The sequence below is a fragment of the Cherax quadricarinatus genome, chromosome 26 (assembly GCF_038502225.1).
Source record: "Cherax quadricarinatus isolate ZL_2023a chromosome 26, ASM3850222v1, whole genome shotgun sequence".
In the NCBI taxonomy this organism is placed as follows: Eukaryota; Metazoa; Arthropoda; class Malacostraca; order Decapoda; family Parastacidae; genus Cherax; species Cherax quadricarinatus.
Window position 1 is genome coordinate 14,721,370 of NC_091317.1, and position 18,691 is coordinate 14,740,060.

General features: G+C 39.6%; 1 protein-coding gene across 4 annotated transcripts in view; it reads right to left on the minus strand.

The window, feature by feature from the left end:
• LOC128691694 (tRNA pseudouridine synthase-like 1) overlaps positions 1-18,691 on the minus strand; it is a 64,597-nt gene that overhangs the window by 24,486 nt on the left and 21,420 nt on the right. For all 4 annotated transcript variants that reach the window (XM_070088796.1, XM_070088798.1, XM_053780566.2 and 1 more), the window contains exon 6: positions 14,662-14,829. In XM_070088796.1, coding sequence (XP_069944897.1) covers positions 14,662-14,829 — 168 coding nt within the window. The remainder of the gene's footprint in view (positions 1-14,661; positions 14,830-18,691) is intronic.

Genomic DNA, 18,691 nt, shown 5'->3' on the forward strand with positions numbered 1-18,691 from the left:
TACTCCTTTTGCCACATCAGCTTCATTGATTTGTTCTTTCTTTGCCAGGATAGAAGTAATTGTTGATTTGTTTTTCCAATACATTCTGGCAAGTTCTAGCACTCGAAAACCACTCTCAAACTTTTCAACAACTTGTTTCTTAAATTCCATCATGTTTCTCACTTTCTTTACCAAATGAACTTTACTAGGAACTTTCTTTGGGCCATGGTTACTTATTTTGCAGTTGATAACCACGAAAAACAATTGATTACAGCCAAATGTTTGGATGAATGAGCAGAAACTTCCTCACTCGCCCAGAGACAAAGCCAGACTGACGCATGAACGGCTGGTGGTGGCTGGTTGATGAATCCATATGGCTGATATGCAAAATAATGGCCAATAACCGGAAGCCAAAAAAACGGCCAATAAGCGAGTTGGCCAATAAGCAGAACGGCCAATAACCGAGGGTCCACTGTATATCCAATTAATCCATTCCAGACACCAAAAAAAAAAAAAAAAAAAAAAATTAAGTTAGTAATAGGACTAGGCATTAGAAAACACAATAACAAATAAAATACATACACAGTACATTCATTACCTACCTTAAAATATTTGTAGTCCTAATATAGGATGAGAAGTGAGTAGTATTTATTTGAAGGAAGTCAGTGTGGGCAGCCTGGGCTACACCTACCGGCTACCTACACTGCAGCCCAGAGTCATATTATTACCATCAGCATACCATGTTCACCGAGTTTAATCGTTTCTAACAACTACTTTTAGATGCCATCATAAACAAAGGGAGAAGTAATAAATAATTCATGCCGAGAATTGTAAACAAAAGGGTTATGTATTAACCCTTAAACGGTCCAAACGTATACACACGTTCACCCACGCAGCGTCCCGAATATTTTGAGAAAAAAATATAGTTTTTTTATAGGAAAAAAGAGCATGTGGTACCCATGCATCCCAAATTTTTTTCATATGGCACACACTGAGTGCGCACACCCATTCTCTCATGTCTAGGCAGCTCAGGCCTATCGTGCAAATGTTGAATGAATTACAAATGAAACATATACAGTATATACGTTTGGACCGTTTAACCCTGTGGGGGTTTCGGACGTACTAGTACGTCTTACGACCCAGGGTTTTTGACGTACTAGTATGCCTAAATTCTAGCGCCCTCAAATCTAGTGAGAGAAAGCTGGTAGGCCTACATATGTAAGAATGGGTCTATGTAGTCAGTGTGCACAGTATAAAAAAAATCCTGCAGCACACAGTGCGTAATGAGAAAAAAAAAACTTTGACCGTGTTTTTGGATTAAAACAGCGACTTTGAACTGTATTTTCGTATGTTATTTATTGTTGTATTCTAGTTTTCTTGGTCTCATTTTATAGAATGGAAGACATATTACAGAAATTGAGATGATTTTGACTGGTTTTACAATGAAAAGTACCTTGAAATTGTGCTAAAATTAGCAGAAATGTTCGATTTTTACCAAAGTTCAAAAGCAAACAAATCATGCCAAGCGTCTAATACACATCAACTGGCGAGTCTAATATTCTTTCACAAATGTGAGGATATTATTTATACCATTTCTACACTAATGCAGTAGTCTGCATAAATCTTATTTTTTTTTGTAAGAATAAAAATTCAAAGTGGAAAGCCAAAGAAATATAAGAGGGGCCTGGGGATGTGACTAACCAACAGAGAACTTGTTATTTTAGTGCCAGGAATGTCTTTCTTGTTTATTCTGGACCCTATTTGGAAATTGGCATCTTTTGAAATTTGTGTGAAATTGGCAAAATTGCTAAATTCTGACCACTTTATTGGATAGTTGAAATCGGTAAATGGGTGGTTTGTTGTACTCATTCGATAGAAAAAATGGAGTTCTAGTGAAATAGTTATGATTTTTGTCGACTAGTACATTGGAATTGGCCGAAAATAGGGCTCAAAGTGGGCAAAATCACCGATGCGTAAACATAGTCGAGACCGCTAACTTCGCGAGAGCATAATTCCGTAAGTTTTCCATCAAATTTCATACTTTTGGTGTCATTATGATTGGAAAAAGTTTCTCTATCTTTTCATTAGAAAAAATAATATTTTTTTTGAAATTTGAGCGACCCTGAGAACAAGTCTCTGAGAGGACCTGTCGACCCCCAAAGGGTTAAGAGTTAAGGGCGGTGACTGGGTCAACGCAGATTCATACACGTTTTCTCTAATGCTTTACCAGAGAAAACGTAATGTTTTCCCTCCACTGACTACCACCCGTCCATAGCATACAAACTTTGCATGTTTATATGCTATGTAATGTATTTCTTATATAATTTTGAAGAAAATGTCATAGATGGATTAATGAAAATGTCTATATTAATGTAAAATAAGACATTTAATGTGCCCAAGAAAAGGCAAATGGGGTGCTATCACCCCATTTGCCTTTTCCAGTCCACATGACTGATTTCCTTCTTCAGAGAATTGCAGGATAAGGATTAATATAATTATGGCAGCCTGTACCCCTCTAACGCCAGCCATGATCGCTCTTCACTCTTTTTATCACTTCGCAAAATTTTTTTTTCCTTTTTCTTTTATTTAAAAAAAGAAACCACTGATTGCTATCAGTCACCTAGGAATGGTCTAGTAGCTATTCTAGCAATATCCACTGATTACTGGTAGATTTTCTGTTATCTTACTTCACAAACCCCCTTCACTCCTCACTTATCCTCTTTCTTCACAAACCATCTTCACTCCTCATTTCACAGTCCGGCTTCACCCATCACACTTCTAGCTCATTTTCATCCTGGCAGGATAAAAAAGTTTTAATCAATGGCATTATCCATCCAAAGCCTCATAAATCCCATTTAGCATCGTGCTGTTGACTGTTCCTTGTAGAGTTGATGTTTCAGCCATTTTTAGCCCTTTGAGGGTCGACAGGCCCTCTCCGAGACTTGTTCTCAGGGCCGGCCAAATTAAAAAAAAAAAAATTATTTTCTCTTATGAAAAGATAGAGAATCTTTTCCCGATCATAATGACACCAAAATTATGAAATTTGATGGAAAACTTACAGAATTATGCTCTCGCAAAGTTAGCGGTCTCGGCGATGTTTACGCATCGGCAATTTTGCCCAATTTGAGCCCCATTTTCGGCCAATTCCACTGTACTAGTCAACAAAAAACATGAATATTTAGCTAGAACTCCATTTTTTCTATCGAATGAGTGCAGGAAACCACCCATTTATCAATTTCAACTATCCAGTACAGTGGTCAGAATTTAGCAATTTTGCCAATTTCACACAAATTTCAAAAGATGCCAATTTCCGAATAGGGTCCAGAATAAACAAGAAAGACATTCCTGGCACTAAAATGGCATTTCCTCTGTTCATTAGTCATGTCTCAAGGCCCCTCTTACATTCTTTTGCTTTCCACTTTGAATTTTTATTCTCACAAAAAATAGAAGATTTACTGTTATGCAGACTACTGCATTAGTGTAAAAAATGGTATAAATAATATTGGCGCACTTGTGAAAGAATATCAGACTCACCAGTTGACGTGTATTGGACGCACAGCATGATTTGTTTGCTTTTGAACTTTGGTAAAAATTGAACATTTCTGCTGCTTTGAGCTCAATTTCAAGGTACTTTTCATTGTAAAACCAGTCAAAATCATCTATATTCCTGTAATATGTCTTCCATTCTATAAAATGAGACCAAGAAAACTAGAATACATCAATAAATACCATGCGAAAATACAGTGCAAAGTCGCTGTTTTATTCCAAAAAAACGGTTAAAGTTTTTTTTTTCTCATTATGCACTGTGTGCTGCAGGATTTTTTTTATACTGCGCACACTGACCACATAGACCCATTCTTTCATATGTAGGCCTACCAGCTTTCTCCCACTAGATTTGAGGGCGCTAGAATTTAGGCATACTAGTACGTCAAAAACCCTGGGTCGTAAGCTGTACTAGTACGGCCGAAACCCTCAAAAGGTTAAAAGCACTGCTGGAAAAAACGGCCACTACAACCTGACAGAGTCCTTGGAATTTTGTCATTAGACTTGGCATTTTCTCCTATGTTTCCCTCCCAATGTACATTGGTCAGTTGATATGGAGGCCAGCTATCAAAAAAACATCCTTGGTTGTTTAACTAATCCACTTCCTTCCCATGATTTGGAACTGAGGGAAAAAACTCCCGCTATAGCCTGACAGTTTCTTTGGAGTTTGTTTTGTAGATTTGGTGGTTTCTCCTGTGTTTCTCTCCCATTAACACTGGTGCAGTTGATATGATGGTGGTGCAGTTGATACAATGGTCAGCTACTGTCAGTGTAGTTGAGAATGTCGCTTCGCTAGTTGCATGTTAGATTCAGTTTCAGACTAATCCTCATAAATTGGAAATTAAATAATGCATTAATGAGTATCATGCATTACTGCCTATTTGTTGGTGCTCCAGAAAACATAGAACAATATCCAATAAAACTGGTTCTAAAAAGTAATAAATGGGGAGCTACATTGTCCAATGAAAAGCCTGGGATTCATAATGCTAATACTTTTTTTTTTTTTTTTCAACAAGTCGGCCGTCTCCCACCGAGGCAGGGTGACCCAAAAAAGAAAGAAAATCCCCAAAAACAAAATACTTTCATCATCATTCAACACTTTCACCACACTCACACATTATCACTGTTTTTGCAGAGGTGCTCAGAATACAACAGTTTAGAAGCATACACATATAAAGATACACAACATATCCCTCCAAACTGCCAATATCCCAAACCCCTCCTTTAAAGTGCAGGCATTGTACTTCCCATTTCCAGGACTCAAGTCCGACTATATGAAAATATGTAAAGTAAAAGGACACAAGTGCAACTAATGTGACATTTATTGTGGCAACGTTTCGCTCTCCAGGAGCTTTATCAAGCCATTACAAACAATACATGGACACAGAGGGTATATAAAGGCTCAGAGTGAGGTGAATACTAGTGAGGTACCATTTCGATGTTCACTAGTGGTAGTAGTAGTAGTAGTAGTAGTAGTAGTAGTAGTAGTAGTAGTAGTAGTAGTAGTAGTAGTAGTAGTAGTGACAAAAGTAATACAATATGGTAGAGCAATTAATTCGTACATGAGTAAAAGGATATAAAAGCTATTACTTGGGTAACATAAAAATAGGTTGGACAAATATAAACTGGAATGAGGCAGCTTGTTTCAGTGTTCACTCTCTGTGCTTTGTGTAGTATAACAGGAGAGACTATGTGATGGCAGGGTTTACTGTTTTCAGGAGGATTCTTGCTAAGACTTCGGAGATGGTGAAGCTGCCGTTGTTTTGTTTAATTGTATTCGAAACAGCGATCAGTGCTGATTCGAGGCACTTGCGTCTGCGGAAATTAGTTTCTTTGATCACTAATTGGGCGTCTCTGAATTTCATGAGATGATTGGTGGAATTTCGGTGTTGTACACAGGCGTTGTTCAGGTTATCGTTCCTACATGCGTAAATGTGTTCATTGAGGCGAGTGTCGAGGTTTCTGGCTGTTTCACCTACGTAAATCTTGTCACAGCCTCCACAGGGTATAGTGTAAACTCCTGCATTGACTGGTTCGTGGTGCTTGGATTTTGTCCTGGTTATATCCTTTATTGAAGTGCTAGAAGCGATGGCGACTCTGGTGTTAGCTTGTGAAAGTGCTTTTGAGACGTTCAGTGCAACCTGACTGTTGGGAAGAATTATAACTTTGCTGGGAGTGGTGTTGATGCGTGGAGAATTTATGATCTGAAGAGCTCTTTTCTTGCAGTCTTTGATGAAAAAAGAAGGAAAATGTAACTCTGTGAATGTTTGGTGAATGTATGTACACTCCTCGTCAAGAAACTCAGGACTACAAATTCGGTATGCTCTTAGGAAAAACCCGATGATGATGCCTCTTTTGGTCTTGGTATCTTGACTGGAATAGAAGTGTGTGAGATCATTTTTATTGGTGGGTTTCCGATAAACTTGAAATCTTAGGTTGTTGTCTACTTTGTGAATGAGGACGTCGAGGAAAGGTAGCTTGTCATTGGACTCTTCTTCTAGTGTAAACTGGATCGCCGGTTCAACTGCGTTGAGCCTTGCCTGAAGATCCCGTACATCAAAACGTTTTGGAGTTATTACGAGGACATCGTCCACGTAACGTAACCAAGTGACGCTTGAAGGGATGATGTTGGCGAAGTGTTCGGACTCTAGGTGTTCCATGTATAAGTTGGCTAGGACGGCACTTATGGGGGACCCCATTCCCATGCCGTAGGTTTATTTGTAGAGCTTGTTATTGAAAGAAAAACAGTTGAAATTAACACAGAGTTCAATTAAGTCAACAAAATCTCCGGGAGGTAGAGGAAGATTAAGGTCCTGATTGACTTTATGTCGTAGAACCTCGATGGCTTTTTTGGTAGGTACTTTTGTGAAGAGGGAAGTCACATCCAAACTGCTTAATTTCAACTGTTTTTCTTTCAATAACAAGCTCTACAAACAAACCTACGGCATGGGAATGGGGTCCCCCATAAGTGCCGTCCTAGCCAACTTATACATGGAACACCTAGAGTCCGAACACTTCGCCAACATCATCCCTTCAAGCGTCACTTGGTTACGTTACGTGGACGATGTCCTCGTAATAACTCCAAAACGTTTTGATGTACGGGATCTTCAGGCAAGGCTCAACGCAGTTGAACCGGCGATCCAGTTTACACTAGAAGAAGAGTCCAATGACAAGCTACCTTTCCTCGACGTCCTCATTCACAAAGTAGACAACAACCTAAGATTTCAAGTTTATCGGAAACCCACCAATAAAAATGATCTCACACACTTCTATTCCAGTCAAGATACCAAGACCAAAAGAGGCATCATCATCGGGTTTTTCCTAAGAGCATACCGAATTTGTAGTCCTGAGTTTCTTGACGAGGAGTGTACATACATTCACCAAACATTCACAGAGTTACATTTTCCTTCTTTTTTCATCAAAGACTGCAAGAAAAGAGCTCTTCAGATCATAAATTCTCCACGCATCAACACCACTCCCAGCAAAGTTATAATTCTTCCCAACAGTCAGGTTGCACTGAACGTCTCAAAAGCACTTTCACAAGCTAACACCAGAGTCGCCATCGCTTCTAGCACTTCAATAAAGGATATAACCAGGACAAAATCCAAGCACCACGAACCAGTCAATGCAGGAGTTTACACTATACCCTGTGGAGGCTGTGACAAGATTTACGTAGGTGAAACAGCCAGAAACCTCGACACCCGCCTCAATGAACACATTTACTCATGTAGGAACGATAACCTGAACAACGCCTGTGTACAACACCGAAATTCCACCAATCATCTCATGAAATTCAGAGACGCCCAATTAGTGATCAAAGAAACTAATTTCCGCAGACGCAAGTGCCTCGAATCAGCACTGATCGCTGTTTCGAATACAATTAAACAAAACAACGGCAGCTTCACCATCTCCGAAGTCTTAGCAAGAATCCTCCTGAAAACAGTAAACCCTGCCATCACATAGTCTCTCCTGTTATACTACACAAAGCACAGAGAGTGAACACTGAAACAAGCTGCCTCATTCCAGTTTATATTTGTCCAACCTATTTTTATGTTACCCAAGTAATAGCTTTTATATCCTTTTACTCATGTACGAATTAATTGCTCTACCATATTGTATTACTTTTGTCACTACCACTACTACTACTACTACTACTACTACTACCACTAGTGAACATCGAAATGGTACCTCACTAGTATTCACCTCACTCTGAGCCTTTATATACCCTCTGTGTCCATGTATTGTTTGTAATGGCTTGATAAAGCTCCTGGAGAGCGAAACGTTGCCACAATAAATGTCACATTAGTTGCACTTGTGTCCTTTTACTTTACATATTGTCGGTAATTCTACCAACTTTATTACTATATGAAAATAACCGGTTTCCCTGAATCCCTTCACTAAATATTACCCTGTTCACACTCCAACAGATCGTCAGGTCCCAAGTACCATTCGTCTCCATTCACTCCTATCTAACACGCTCACGCACGCTTGCTGGAAGTCCAAGCCCCTTGCCCACAAAACCTCCTTTACCCCCACTCTCCAACCCTTTAGAGGACGACCCCTACCCCGCCTTCGTTCCCCTATAGATTTATATGCTTTCCATGTCATTCTACTTTGATCCATTCTCTCTAAATGACCAAACCACCTCAACAACCCCTCTTCTGCCCTCTGACTAATACTTTTATTAACTCCACACCTTTTCCTAATTTCCACACTCCGAATTTTCTGCATAATATTTACACCACACGTTGCCCTTAAACAGGACATCTCCACTGCCTCCAACCGTCTCCTCGCTGCTGCATTTACCACCCAAGCTTCACACCCATATAAGAGTGTTGGTACTACTATACTTTCATACATTCCCTTCTTTGTCTTCATAGATAACGTTTTTTGACTCCACATATACCTCAACGCACCACTCACCTTTTTTTCCCTCATCAATTCTATGATTAACCTCATCCTTCATAAATCCATCCGCTGACACGTCAGCTCCCAAGTACAGTGGACCCCCGCATAACGATGGCATCACATAGCGATTATTTCGCATACCGCTTACTTTAATTGCAAAAATTTTGCCTCACATACCGCTTAAAAACCCGCTTACCGATTTTCTTCCGAGACGCGCTCACATGTTCCACCGGTGGCATTGTTTACCAGCCAGCCTCCGCGGTAACATCCAAGCATACAATCGGAATATTTCGTATTATTACAGTGTTTTCGGTGCTGTTTCTGGAAAATAAGTGACCATGGGCCCCAAGAAAGCTTCTAGTGCCAACCCTGTGGTAAAAAGGGTGAGAATTAGTATGGAAATTAAGAAAGATTTTGAAGGGTTTGGGGCTAACCCTGAGAAGCCTATGCCAGTTGTGGAATCCATTGTGCCTACTTCAAAAATTAAGGAAATGTGTGCACAGTGGGTTGAACTGCAAACCTTTATGGATGAAAATCACCCTGACACAGCTGTTGCAAGCCGTGCTGGTGACTATTTCAATGACAATGTTGTGGCCCATTTTAGACAAATCGTAAAGGAACGGGAGGTACAGAGCTCTATGGACAGATTTGTTGTGCGACAGAGGTCCAGTGACTCTCAAGCTGGTCCTAGTGGCATTAAAAGAAGAAGGGAAGTAACCCCGGAAAAGGACTTGCTACCTCAAGTCCTAATGGAAGGGGATTCCCCTTCTAAACAGTAAGAAGATAATGCTCTCCCCTCCTCCCATCCCATCAATCATCACCAGATCTTCAATAAAAGTAAGTGTCATGTAAGTGTGCATGCCTTTTTCAGTTTGTGTGTATTAAAATTAACATTTCATGTGGTAAAAAAATTTTTTTTTCATACTTTTGGGTGTCTTGCACGGATTAATTTCATTTCCATTATTTCTTATGGGGAAAATTCATTCACATAACGATTATTTCGCATAACAATTACCCCTCTTGCACGGATTAAAATCGTTAACCGGGGGTCCACTGTATCTGAAAACATTCACTTCTTCCATACTCCTCCTCCCCAATTTGATATCCAATTTTCCCATATCTAAATCATTTGATACTCTCATCACCTTACTCTTTTCTATGTTCACTTTCAACTTTCTACCTTTACACACATTCCCAAACTCATCCACTAACCTTTGCAATTTTTCTTTAGAATCTCCCATAAGCACAGTATCATCAGCAAAAAGTAACTGTGTCAATTCCCATTTTGAATTTGATTCCCCAAAATTTAATCCCACCCCTCTCCCGAACACCCTAGCATTTACTTCCTTTACAACCCCATCTATAAATATATTAAACAACCATGGTGACATTACACATCCCTGTCTAAGACCTACTTTTACCGGGAAGTAGTCTCCCTCTCTTCTACACACCCTAACCTGAGCCTCACTATCCTCATAAAAACTCTTTACAGCATTTAATAACTTACCACCTATTCCATATACTTGCAACATCTGCCACATTGCTCAGCTACCCACTCTATCATATGCCTTTTCTAAATCCATAAATGCAATAAAAACTTCCCTACCTTTATCTAAATACTGTTCACGTATATGCTTCAATGTAAACACTTGATCTACACATCCCCTACCCACTCTGAAACATCCTTGCTCATCCGCAATCCTACATTCTGTCTTGCCTCTAATTCTTTCAATTATAACCCTACCGTACACTTTTCCTGGTATACTCAGTAAACTTATTCCTCTATAAATTTTACAGTCTCTTTTGTCCCCTTTCCCTTTATATAAAGGGACTATACATGCTCTCCGCCAATCCCTAGGTACCTTCCCCTCTTTCATACATTTATCAAACAAAAGTACCAACCACTCCAACACTATATCCCCCCAATACATACATATAAAATCACTGAAAGTTTGAGGTAAGAAGATGAGCAGCGATTATCAGATGAGAATAGAGACTCCAGCACCCATGTCATTGAAAGGGCCACATGGATTTTGTGCTTCATGAAATACAGTACATACAATAGTACATACAGTCAAATGATCACAGTCAAACTTACAAGGCAAAGAACACCATAAAATGTGAATCACCACAGGTATTTTCCTTCCATGGACACTTGCAACCCAGTTTCATATACAGTGAGCACATGCTGCTGTATGTTGCTGCCTTCTGCTCTTATTTTAAGACAAACAGAATGTTACAGGTTTGGTTGAGATACTTCATGAGAGAGTAAAGCATTTTTTTTTTTTTTGGCTTATGGCCCACATCTGAAAAGAATAAAGGTTGAGTGTCTGAGGAGAGTTCTAGTAGATGTGTACTGCACATCAGACAACTTGGACAGACTGGAAATACAGTGATGTTCAAGACTTGCCAGTACTTTATGGGGGCTGTACTTTAACAGATCACTTTCTGTATCAATAAGACAGTGTTCAAGGGGTTGTGTTTTAATGGGGTTCACTGTAATTCCTTGCCATTCACTAGCTTATCAATCAGGATGTCTTCATTTTTCACTTAAAGTATAGTCATAACAAAATTGTGAATTTTCAGAATTAAGAAAACAGTAGAGTGCATAATCACACAAATTTTTAAGCTGTTAACAATATTTAAAGGCATTATTATTCAACAAAAAATAATAAATATTTGTCAACACACTGTGAGGTGGCAGCAGCAACAGCAGTAGTGTTCACTGAGAGTGTAATACCTCTGACTCTTAACATAGAACTGACTTGGCAAGTTTCACCCTAAAACTCACACAAACATATTTTACAGTAGTTTAATGCAAATTTATAAAGAAAAAATTGCTAAATAAATAAACACTGCTCAGACCCACATAGTGTATAGTTGTTTTATTGCAAAGTCATAAAGCAGCTAAATATAGAGAATGAGTGTGAATTTGTTGGTTGCCTCCTCACCCAGAAGCCTGTTCTGAGTGTGAGTATGCACTTCTACCACCACACCTACCTTATTTATCTCTTTTCCTCTACCTGTTCCCCATCTCTCTCTCTCTCACTCACTCTCTCTCTCTCTCACTCACCCACTCACTCTCACTCACTCTCTCACTCACTCTCTCACTCTCACTCTCTCACTCTCACTCTCTCACTCTCACTCTCTCACTCTCACTCTCACTCTCTCACTCTCACTCTCTCTCAATCTCACTCTCAACTAAATACTGCTGCTCCACTACCAACATAATCCCACACATGACCACTAACTATGAAATGTTCTGCCAGAACACTACATAGTCTCAACCATGAAATTAAAAACACATTCAGAGCTCTTTAAATTAAATATTTATTGATTATCTAACAGACCACTTTTTTTGGTAAAGAGTCTTATTTAGTCTCCAATTCATTTCTTCTTACTTCTGACAGAATTAACCTCTTATCGCTAACACTTTTTCAGTTTACGAGGTTTTCACAGAGTGAAACAAAAACAGCAATGGATTGCAGTGGTAATGGCACAAAAAAAAATTGACATTGAAAGATATTGGCCATAATACTAAACAAAATTATTTAACACTCCATGCAATACAATCACAAACAAGTGATTTTAACAATGCAGAACAAGCCACATGGGGATGAAAATCTTTAGCTCCAGATCTTTCACACTCTAATGCATCATTAGGAGCTATGTAATGTTGCACAGTTATCTGCTGCTGTCTTACAATGCAACATTGAATAGCTCCTGATGATGCATGAGAGTGCAAAAGATCTAGAGCTAAAGATTTCTATCTCTATGTGTCTTGTTCTGCATAAGACTCCATATCTGAATGGAGTAAACTAAATACAATGGACCCTCGATTTTCCTGTTTAATCCATTCCAGAGCCATCGGCCAAAACCGAAACCATTTTTCCCATGAGAAATAATGTAAATGGAATTAATCCATTCCAGACACCCAGAAGTACCAACAAAATTTCTTTTACCTTAAAGATAGTTACATGCACAAAAGAATGAACATTACACTTGACACTTATCTTTATTGAAGGCTATTGTTGCTGGAAGAAAGACAGGGAGGAAGGGAGAGGGAAGATAGGTTATTGTTTGGAAGGGGAATCCCTCTCCATAAGGACTCTAGGTACCATGTCCTTATCTGGGGTCACTTCCCTCCTTTGTTTTTTAATGCCACTAGGACCAGCTTGAGAGTCACTGGACCCCTGTTGCACAAAATATCTGTCCAGATAAGTCTGTTTCTGGCATCTCTTTAAGATTTGCCTAAAATGGGACATGACATTGTCGTTGTAAAAGTCACCAGCACAGATTGCAACAGCTTTCTCAGGGTGATGTTCCTCCACAAACGAATGCACTTTAGTCCACACTGCACAAATCTCCTTAATCTTTGAAGAAGGCATCTTTTTCCATCTCTCTTCCTCCTCCTCTGAAGCAATTTCCTCAGCTGTGGTCTCTTGCTATTGCAGATGAAGCTCTTGCAGCTTATTAGTGGTTAGCTCTTCATTGTGGTCCTCCACCAACTCTTCCACATCCTGGCCACTCACATCCAACCCCATGGAATTCCCCAATGCCATAATTAATTGCACAACAGGTGTAGGGTCGACAGGGTCAGCCTCAAACCCATCAAAATCCTTCTTGTGGACACAATCTGGCCACAATTTTCTCCAAGCAAAGTTCATCATCCTGGAAGTCACTCCCTGCCAAGCCTTATCTATAAAGCCTATGCAGTGGAAGATACTGAAGTGATTCTTCCAGAACTTTCTTAGGGTCAATTCAGAGTCCGAGGTTATGTCAGAGTACCTTTGAAACACTGCTTTGGTGTACAGTTTTTTGAAGTTTGCAATGATCTGTGGTCCATGGGCTGGAGGAGAGGAGCGGTGTTAGGAGGCAAGAACTTCACTGTTATAAAACTGAATTCCTTAGACAATTGGTCTTCCAAGTCTGGAGGATGAGCAGGAGCATTGTCCATTAACAGGAGGCACTGGAGTGGCAATTTATTATCCAGGAGGTATTTCTTCGCACTCCGGCCAAACGCTTCACTGAACCATTCCAGGAAAATTGCCCTGGTGACCCATGCCCTGCTGTTAGCCTTCCACATCACACACAATTTAATCTTGACAACACTTTCTTGAACACTCTGGGATTTTCAGAGTGATACACCAGTAAAGGCTTCACTCTGAAATCCCCACTATCATTACCACACAACAAGAGAGTTAGCCTGTCTTTCATAGGCTTGTGTCCTGGGAGTGCCTTTTCCTCCTGCGTAATGTAGGTCCTCTTTGGCATTTTCTTCCAAAACAGCCCTGTTTCATCACAATTGAACACTTGTTGGGGTTGGAATTTTTCAGCCTCTACATAACATTTGAATTCCCGCGCTAATTTTTTAGCCGCTTGTTTGTCTGAACTGGCACCCTCGCCGTGCCTTACAATACTATGTATGTCACTTCACTTCTTGAATTTTTCAAACCAGCCTTTGCTGGCTTTAAATTCACCTACATCAGCACTTGTTTCAGGCAGTTTCTTTAAGAGGTCGTCATGTAACTTTCTTGCTTTTTCACAAATAATTGATTGCACAATACTATCTCCTGCTAACTCTTTCTCTCTGATCCACACCAACAACAATTTCCCCACTTCTTCAATTGCTTGGGATCTCTGCTTGGTTATTGCATTCACCCCTTTTGCAACATCAGCTTCCATGGTTTCTTTTCTCTTTGCCACAATGGAGCTGATTGTTGATGGCAACTTCTTGTACATCCTGCCGAGTTCAGCAATGCGTATGCCATTCTCATATTTTCTTAGGGTTTCTTTTTTCACTTCTACAGTGTTCCTCACTTTCCTTACCAAAGCAATGGCACTAGGAGCTTCCTTTGGGGACATGGTCACTTATTTAGCAGTCACACACAATAAACAAGTGGCAAAAACAATGGATTATTACGATGTTTTGTATGGCCTGGCAGGATATGTTCACTCACCGAGAAACAGTGCTACACTGGCTGAGAATGGTGTGGGAGGCAGCTTTGTCTGTACATTTAGCACCAGACAGGTTCCGTATGATCGACAAAAACGAAGGTAATCGATGAAAACAGAGACCAAAAATCAGTCAAAATCGAAATCGGTGATAACGAAGATCGACAAAAATGGAGGGTCCACTGTATTTTTTTACCATTGCCTTCAATGAAATTTTTTTTCTTAAATTACCTTATAAATCATCACGCTATGGAAGCTTTACAAGAAATAACTTGCCTAACTAGATGAATTTTGTTGAATTCTGCTGTAGGAAGAAATGCCTCCCTAGCAAACCGGGAATTACCAATATCAGGTTGGACCACACCAAGACGGTAAAGATATGTACGAGAAATGGCATCATAACGGGCATGGAAAGAACTAGGGACAGGCACGGTCTTGTGGACTCTGAAAATATAAATCAAATTAATGATCTAATGCGAATGCACACGCACATTTGTGATTTTCTTTTTATCCTTTAAAATTTATGACAAATTTATTTAATTCACACAAACAGTAAGCAAAGAAAATTGGGATTTTGTGTGAAAGTATGTATAATGTAGTGAAGCTTTTTTTTTTTTTTTTTTTTTTTTTTTTTTTTCAACAAGTCGGCCGTCTCCCACCGAGGCAGGGTGACCCAAAAAAGAAAGAAAATCCCCAAAAAGAAAATACTTTCATCATCATTCAACACTTTCACCACACTCACACATTATCACTGTTTTTGCAGAGGTGCTCAAAATACAACAGTTTAGAAGCATACACATATAAAGATACACAACATATCCCTCCAAACTGCCAATATCCCAAACCCCTCCTTTAAAGTGCAGGCATTGTACTTCCCATTTCCCGGACTCAAGTCCGACTATATGAAAATAACCAGTTTCCCTGAATCCCTTCACTAAATATTACCCTGCTCATGACTTAACAAAATCCTCTTACTAAAGGGTAAAGTTTTGTCCACATGGTCACCCTGCAACTACTGACTAAAAACTATAGTACTTAACATGTTTCCATGAGTAACATGGAAGTCATTAAGTGTTAAGATAAATTAACGATGAAATAGTAACAGAAGGACTTAAAAGTAAAATAAAGACAAATACAGTGGACCCCTGGTTTACGATCAGCTCCCAGTACAACCAATTATGTAAGTGTATTTATGTAAGTGCGTATGTGTATGTTTGGGGGTCTGAAATGGACTAATCTAATTCACAATATTCCATATGGAAACAAATTCGGTCAGTACTGGCACCTGAACATACTTCTGGAATGAAATAATATCGTAAACTGGGGGTCCACTGTATTAGATAAACAGTACAGCTGTATTTTACAAAAGAAAGAAAAACACGTGAGCTTGACTCTATCATCATTACTGATCTTATGTCATCAATGTGCTCACTGGAGAAGCCAGGTATAGATACTCAAAAATCGGGGAAAACAGAATTAATGTACAATTGCTATAGATCTCACCACACATTGGATTACCATTTCATTATAAAGTTGATATGTTAGCCAAGAAGAGTACCCTGAAGGAGAATTAGAATATAACTTTGGTACATCTGTGTCTAGCATTAGGAATAATATTAGGAGAGAAGTAAATAATAAAAATGAATGTTATAGGAATACAATTAGAAGCCTGAGTAGATCTATAACCCGCTATAATAACATGAATGTAGATAAGTATGTTTGTGGAGCAACCTGCAATGTGAACAGACTAACTGATGGTGTAATGAGTAGGCTAAGACTTGGTTACAAGTACCGTGGAACCTCGTTTTTCGGCTGCTGCATTTATCGGCCAATTCATATATAGGCCGGTTTCTTGGCGGAAATTTTGCTTCATATTTCGACCGTTGCCTTGTATATCGGCCATATTAGATGCATCAGTCCGCCTCCAGCCAGGAAGCTGCATGTAGACAAGTCAGTCTCCCTCCTTATAGAGAATAAACTTTGAATTTGAATTTGTCTGTCAGGGAGTGAGAATATACTCCGTGCATTCATCCAAACATTTCCTTAAAATCCAATGCTTTTGGCGTTTTTTTATTAAGTGCAACTGTGAAATAAGTCACCATGGGCCCCAAGAAAGTTCCTAGTAAAGATCCTTTGGTAAAGAAAGTGAGAAACGCGATGGAATTTAAGAAGGAAGTAATAGAAAAATATGAGAGTGGTGTGCGGGTGCTGGAACTTGCCAGGATGTATTGCAAAAACAAATCAACAATCACTTCTATCCTGGCAAAGAAGGAACAAATCAAGGAAGCTGATGTGGCGAAAGAGGTAAACAGGTTAACGAAAAAGAGATCACAAAGAAATGAAGATGTGGAGAAGTTGTTGTTGTTGTGGATCAGGGAAAAACAGTTAGCAGGAGATAGTGTTTCAGAGATGATCATTTGTGAAAAGTAGCATGCGGATCTCACAACAAAAATGCCTGGTACTAGCGATGATGTTAATGAATTTATGGCCAGCAGAGGCTGGTATGAGAAATTTAAGACGTGCAGTGGCATACACAATGTTACAAAGCATGGTGAGGCTGCAAGTTCAGACAAATGTGTGGCTGAAAAATCTGTGCAGGAATTTAAGGGGTAAGTACAGACTGAAGAATCCCAACCTCAACAAGTGTTCAATTGTGACAAAACAGGCCTCTTTTGGAAGAAAATGCCAAAGAGGACCTACATCACGGAGGAGGAAAAGGCACTGCCAGGACACAAGCCTATGAAAGACAGGCTAACTCTTTTGTTCTGTACTAACGCTAGTGGGGATTTCAAAGTGAAGCCTTTACTCACGTATCACTCTGAAAATCCCAGAGTGTTCAAGAAAAACAATGTCGTCAAGAGCAAATTGTGTGTCATGTGGAAAGCTAATCATAAGGCATGGGCCACAAGCCAAATTTTCATTGACAGGGTCCATGAAGTGTTTGGCCCGAGTGTAAAAAAATACCTCCTGGAAAATAAATTGCCACTCAAGTGCCTCCTGGTAATGGACAATGCTCCTGCTCATCCTCCAAACTTGGTAGACCTATTGTCTAGGGATTTCTGTTTTATAACAGTGAAGTTCTTGCCTCCTAACACCACTCCTCTCATCCAGCCCATGGACCAGCAGGTCATTTCGAACTTCAAAAAACTCTACACAAAAGCAGTGTTTGAAAAGTGCTTTGAAGTGACCTCGGACACTGAACTGACCCTAAGAGAGTTCTGGAGGAATCACTTCAATAGTATACAGTGGAACTCCAGTTTTCGTACGAACCGGATATCGGACGTTTTGGATATAGGACCCTTTTTTGGGCGAAATTTTGTTCTGGATGTTGGACCTCAATCTGGAAAGGGTTTGAGGCTGACTCTGACCCTGTCAACCCTCTGCCTGTTGTGGAATCTATTGTGGCATTGGGGAAGTCCATGGGGTTGGATGTGAGTGGCGAGGATGTGGAAGAGTTGGTGGAGGACCACAGGGAAGAGCTAACCACTGAAGAGCTGCAACACCTTTAACTGGAGCAGCAACAAACCACAGCTGAGGAACTTGCTTCAGAGGAGGAGGAGGAGGAACAAAGAGGGAAGGATGTGCCTTCTTCAGTGATTAAGGACATTTGTGCAAAGTGGAATGAGGTGCAAACCTTTGTGGAGAAACACAGTATCACCCTGACCAAGCTGAAACAAGCCATATCTGCAACATGTTCAGTGACAAAACCTTGTCCCATTTCAGGGAAATCTTAAAGAGAAGCCAGAAACAGACCTCTCTAGACAGATTTTTTGTGCGACAGGGGTTCAGTAGCATCAAAAGACAAAGAAGGGATGTAACCCCAGAGAGGGACTTGTTATCTGAAGTCATTATAGAGGGGGATTTCCCTTCTAAACAATAGCCCCAACTCCCTCTCTCCTCCTCCCTATCTTCCATAAGCCAACAAGAGTCTTCAATAAAGGTATGTAATAGTGATTTAATTGTTCATGTATTTATTTTATTTAGTTCTCATTGCTTTGTGTATGTAAAACTATAATTTATCTTTACAAAAATTATTTTTTGCTAATATTTTTGGGTGTCTGGAACAGACTTTTTTTTTTTCAACAAGTTGGCCGTCTCCCACTTAGGCAGGGTGACCCAAAAGCAAAGAAAATCCCCAAAACAAAAATACTTTCATCATCATTCAACACTTTCACCTCACTCATACGTAATCACTGTTTTTGCAGAGGCGCCCAGATACACAGTTTAGAAGCATATATAAAGATACAATATAAAAATTAACTGTATTTACAACTGTATAAAATAACTGTATAATAATTAATTGTAT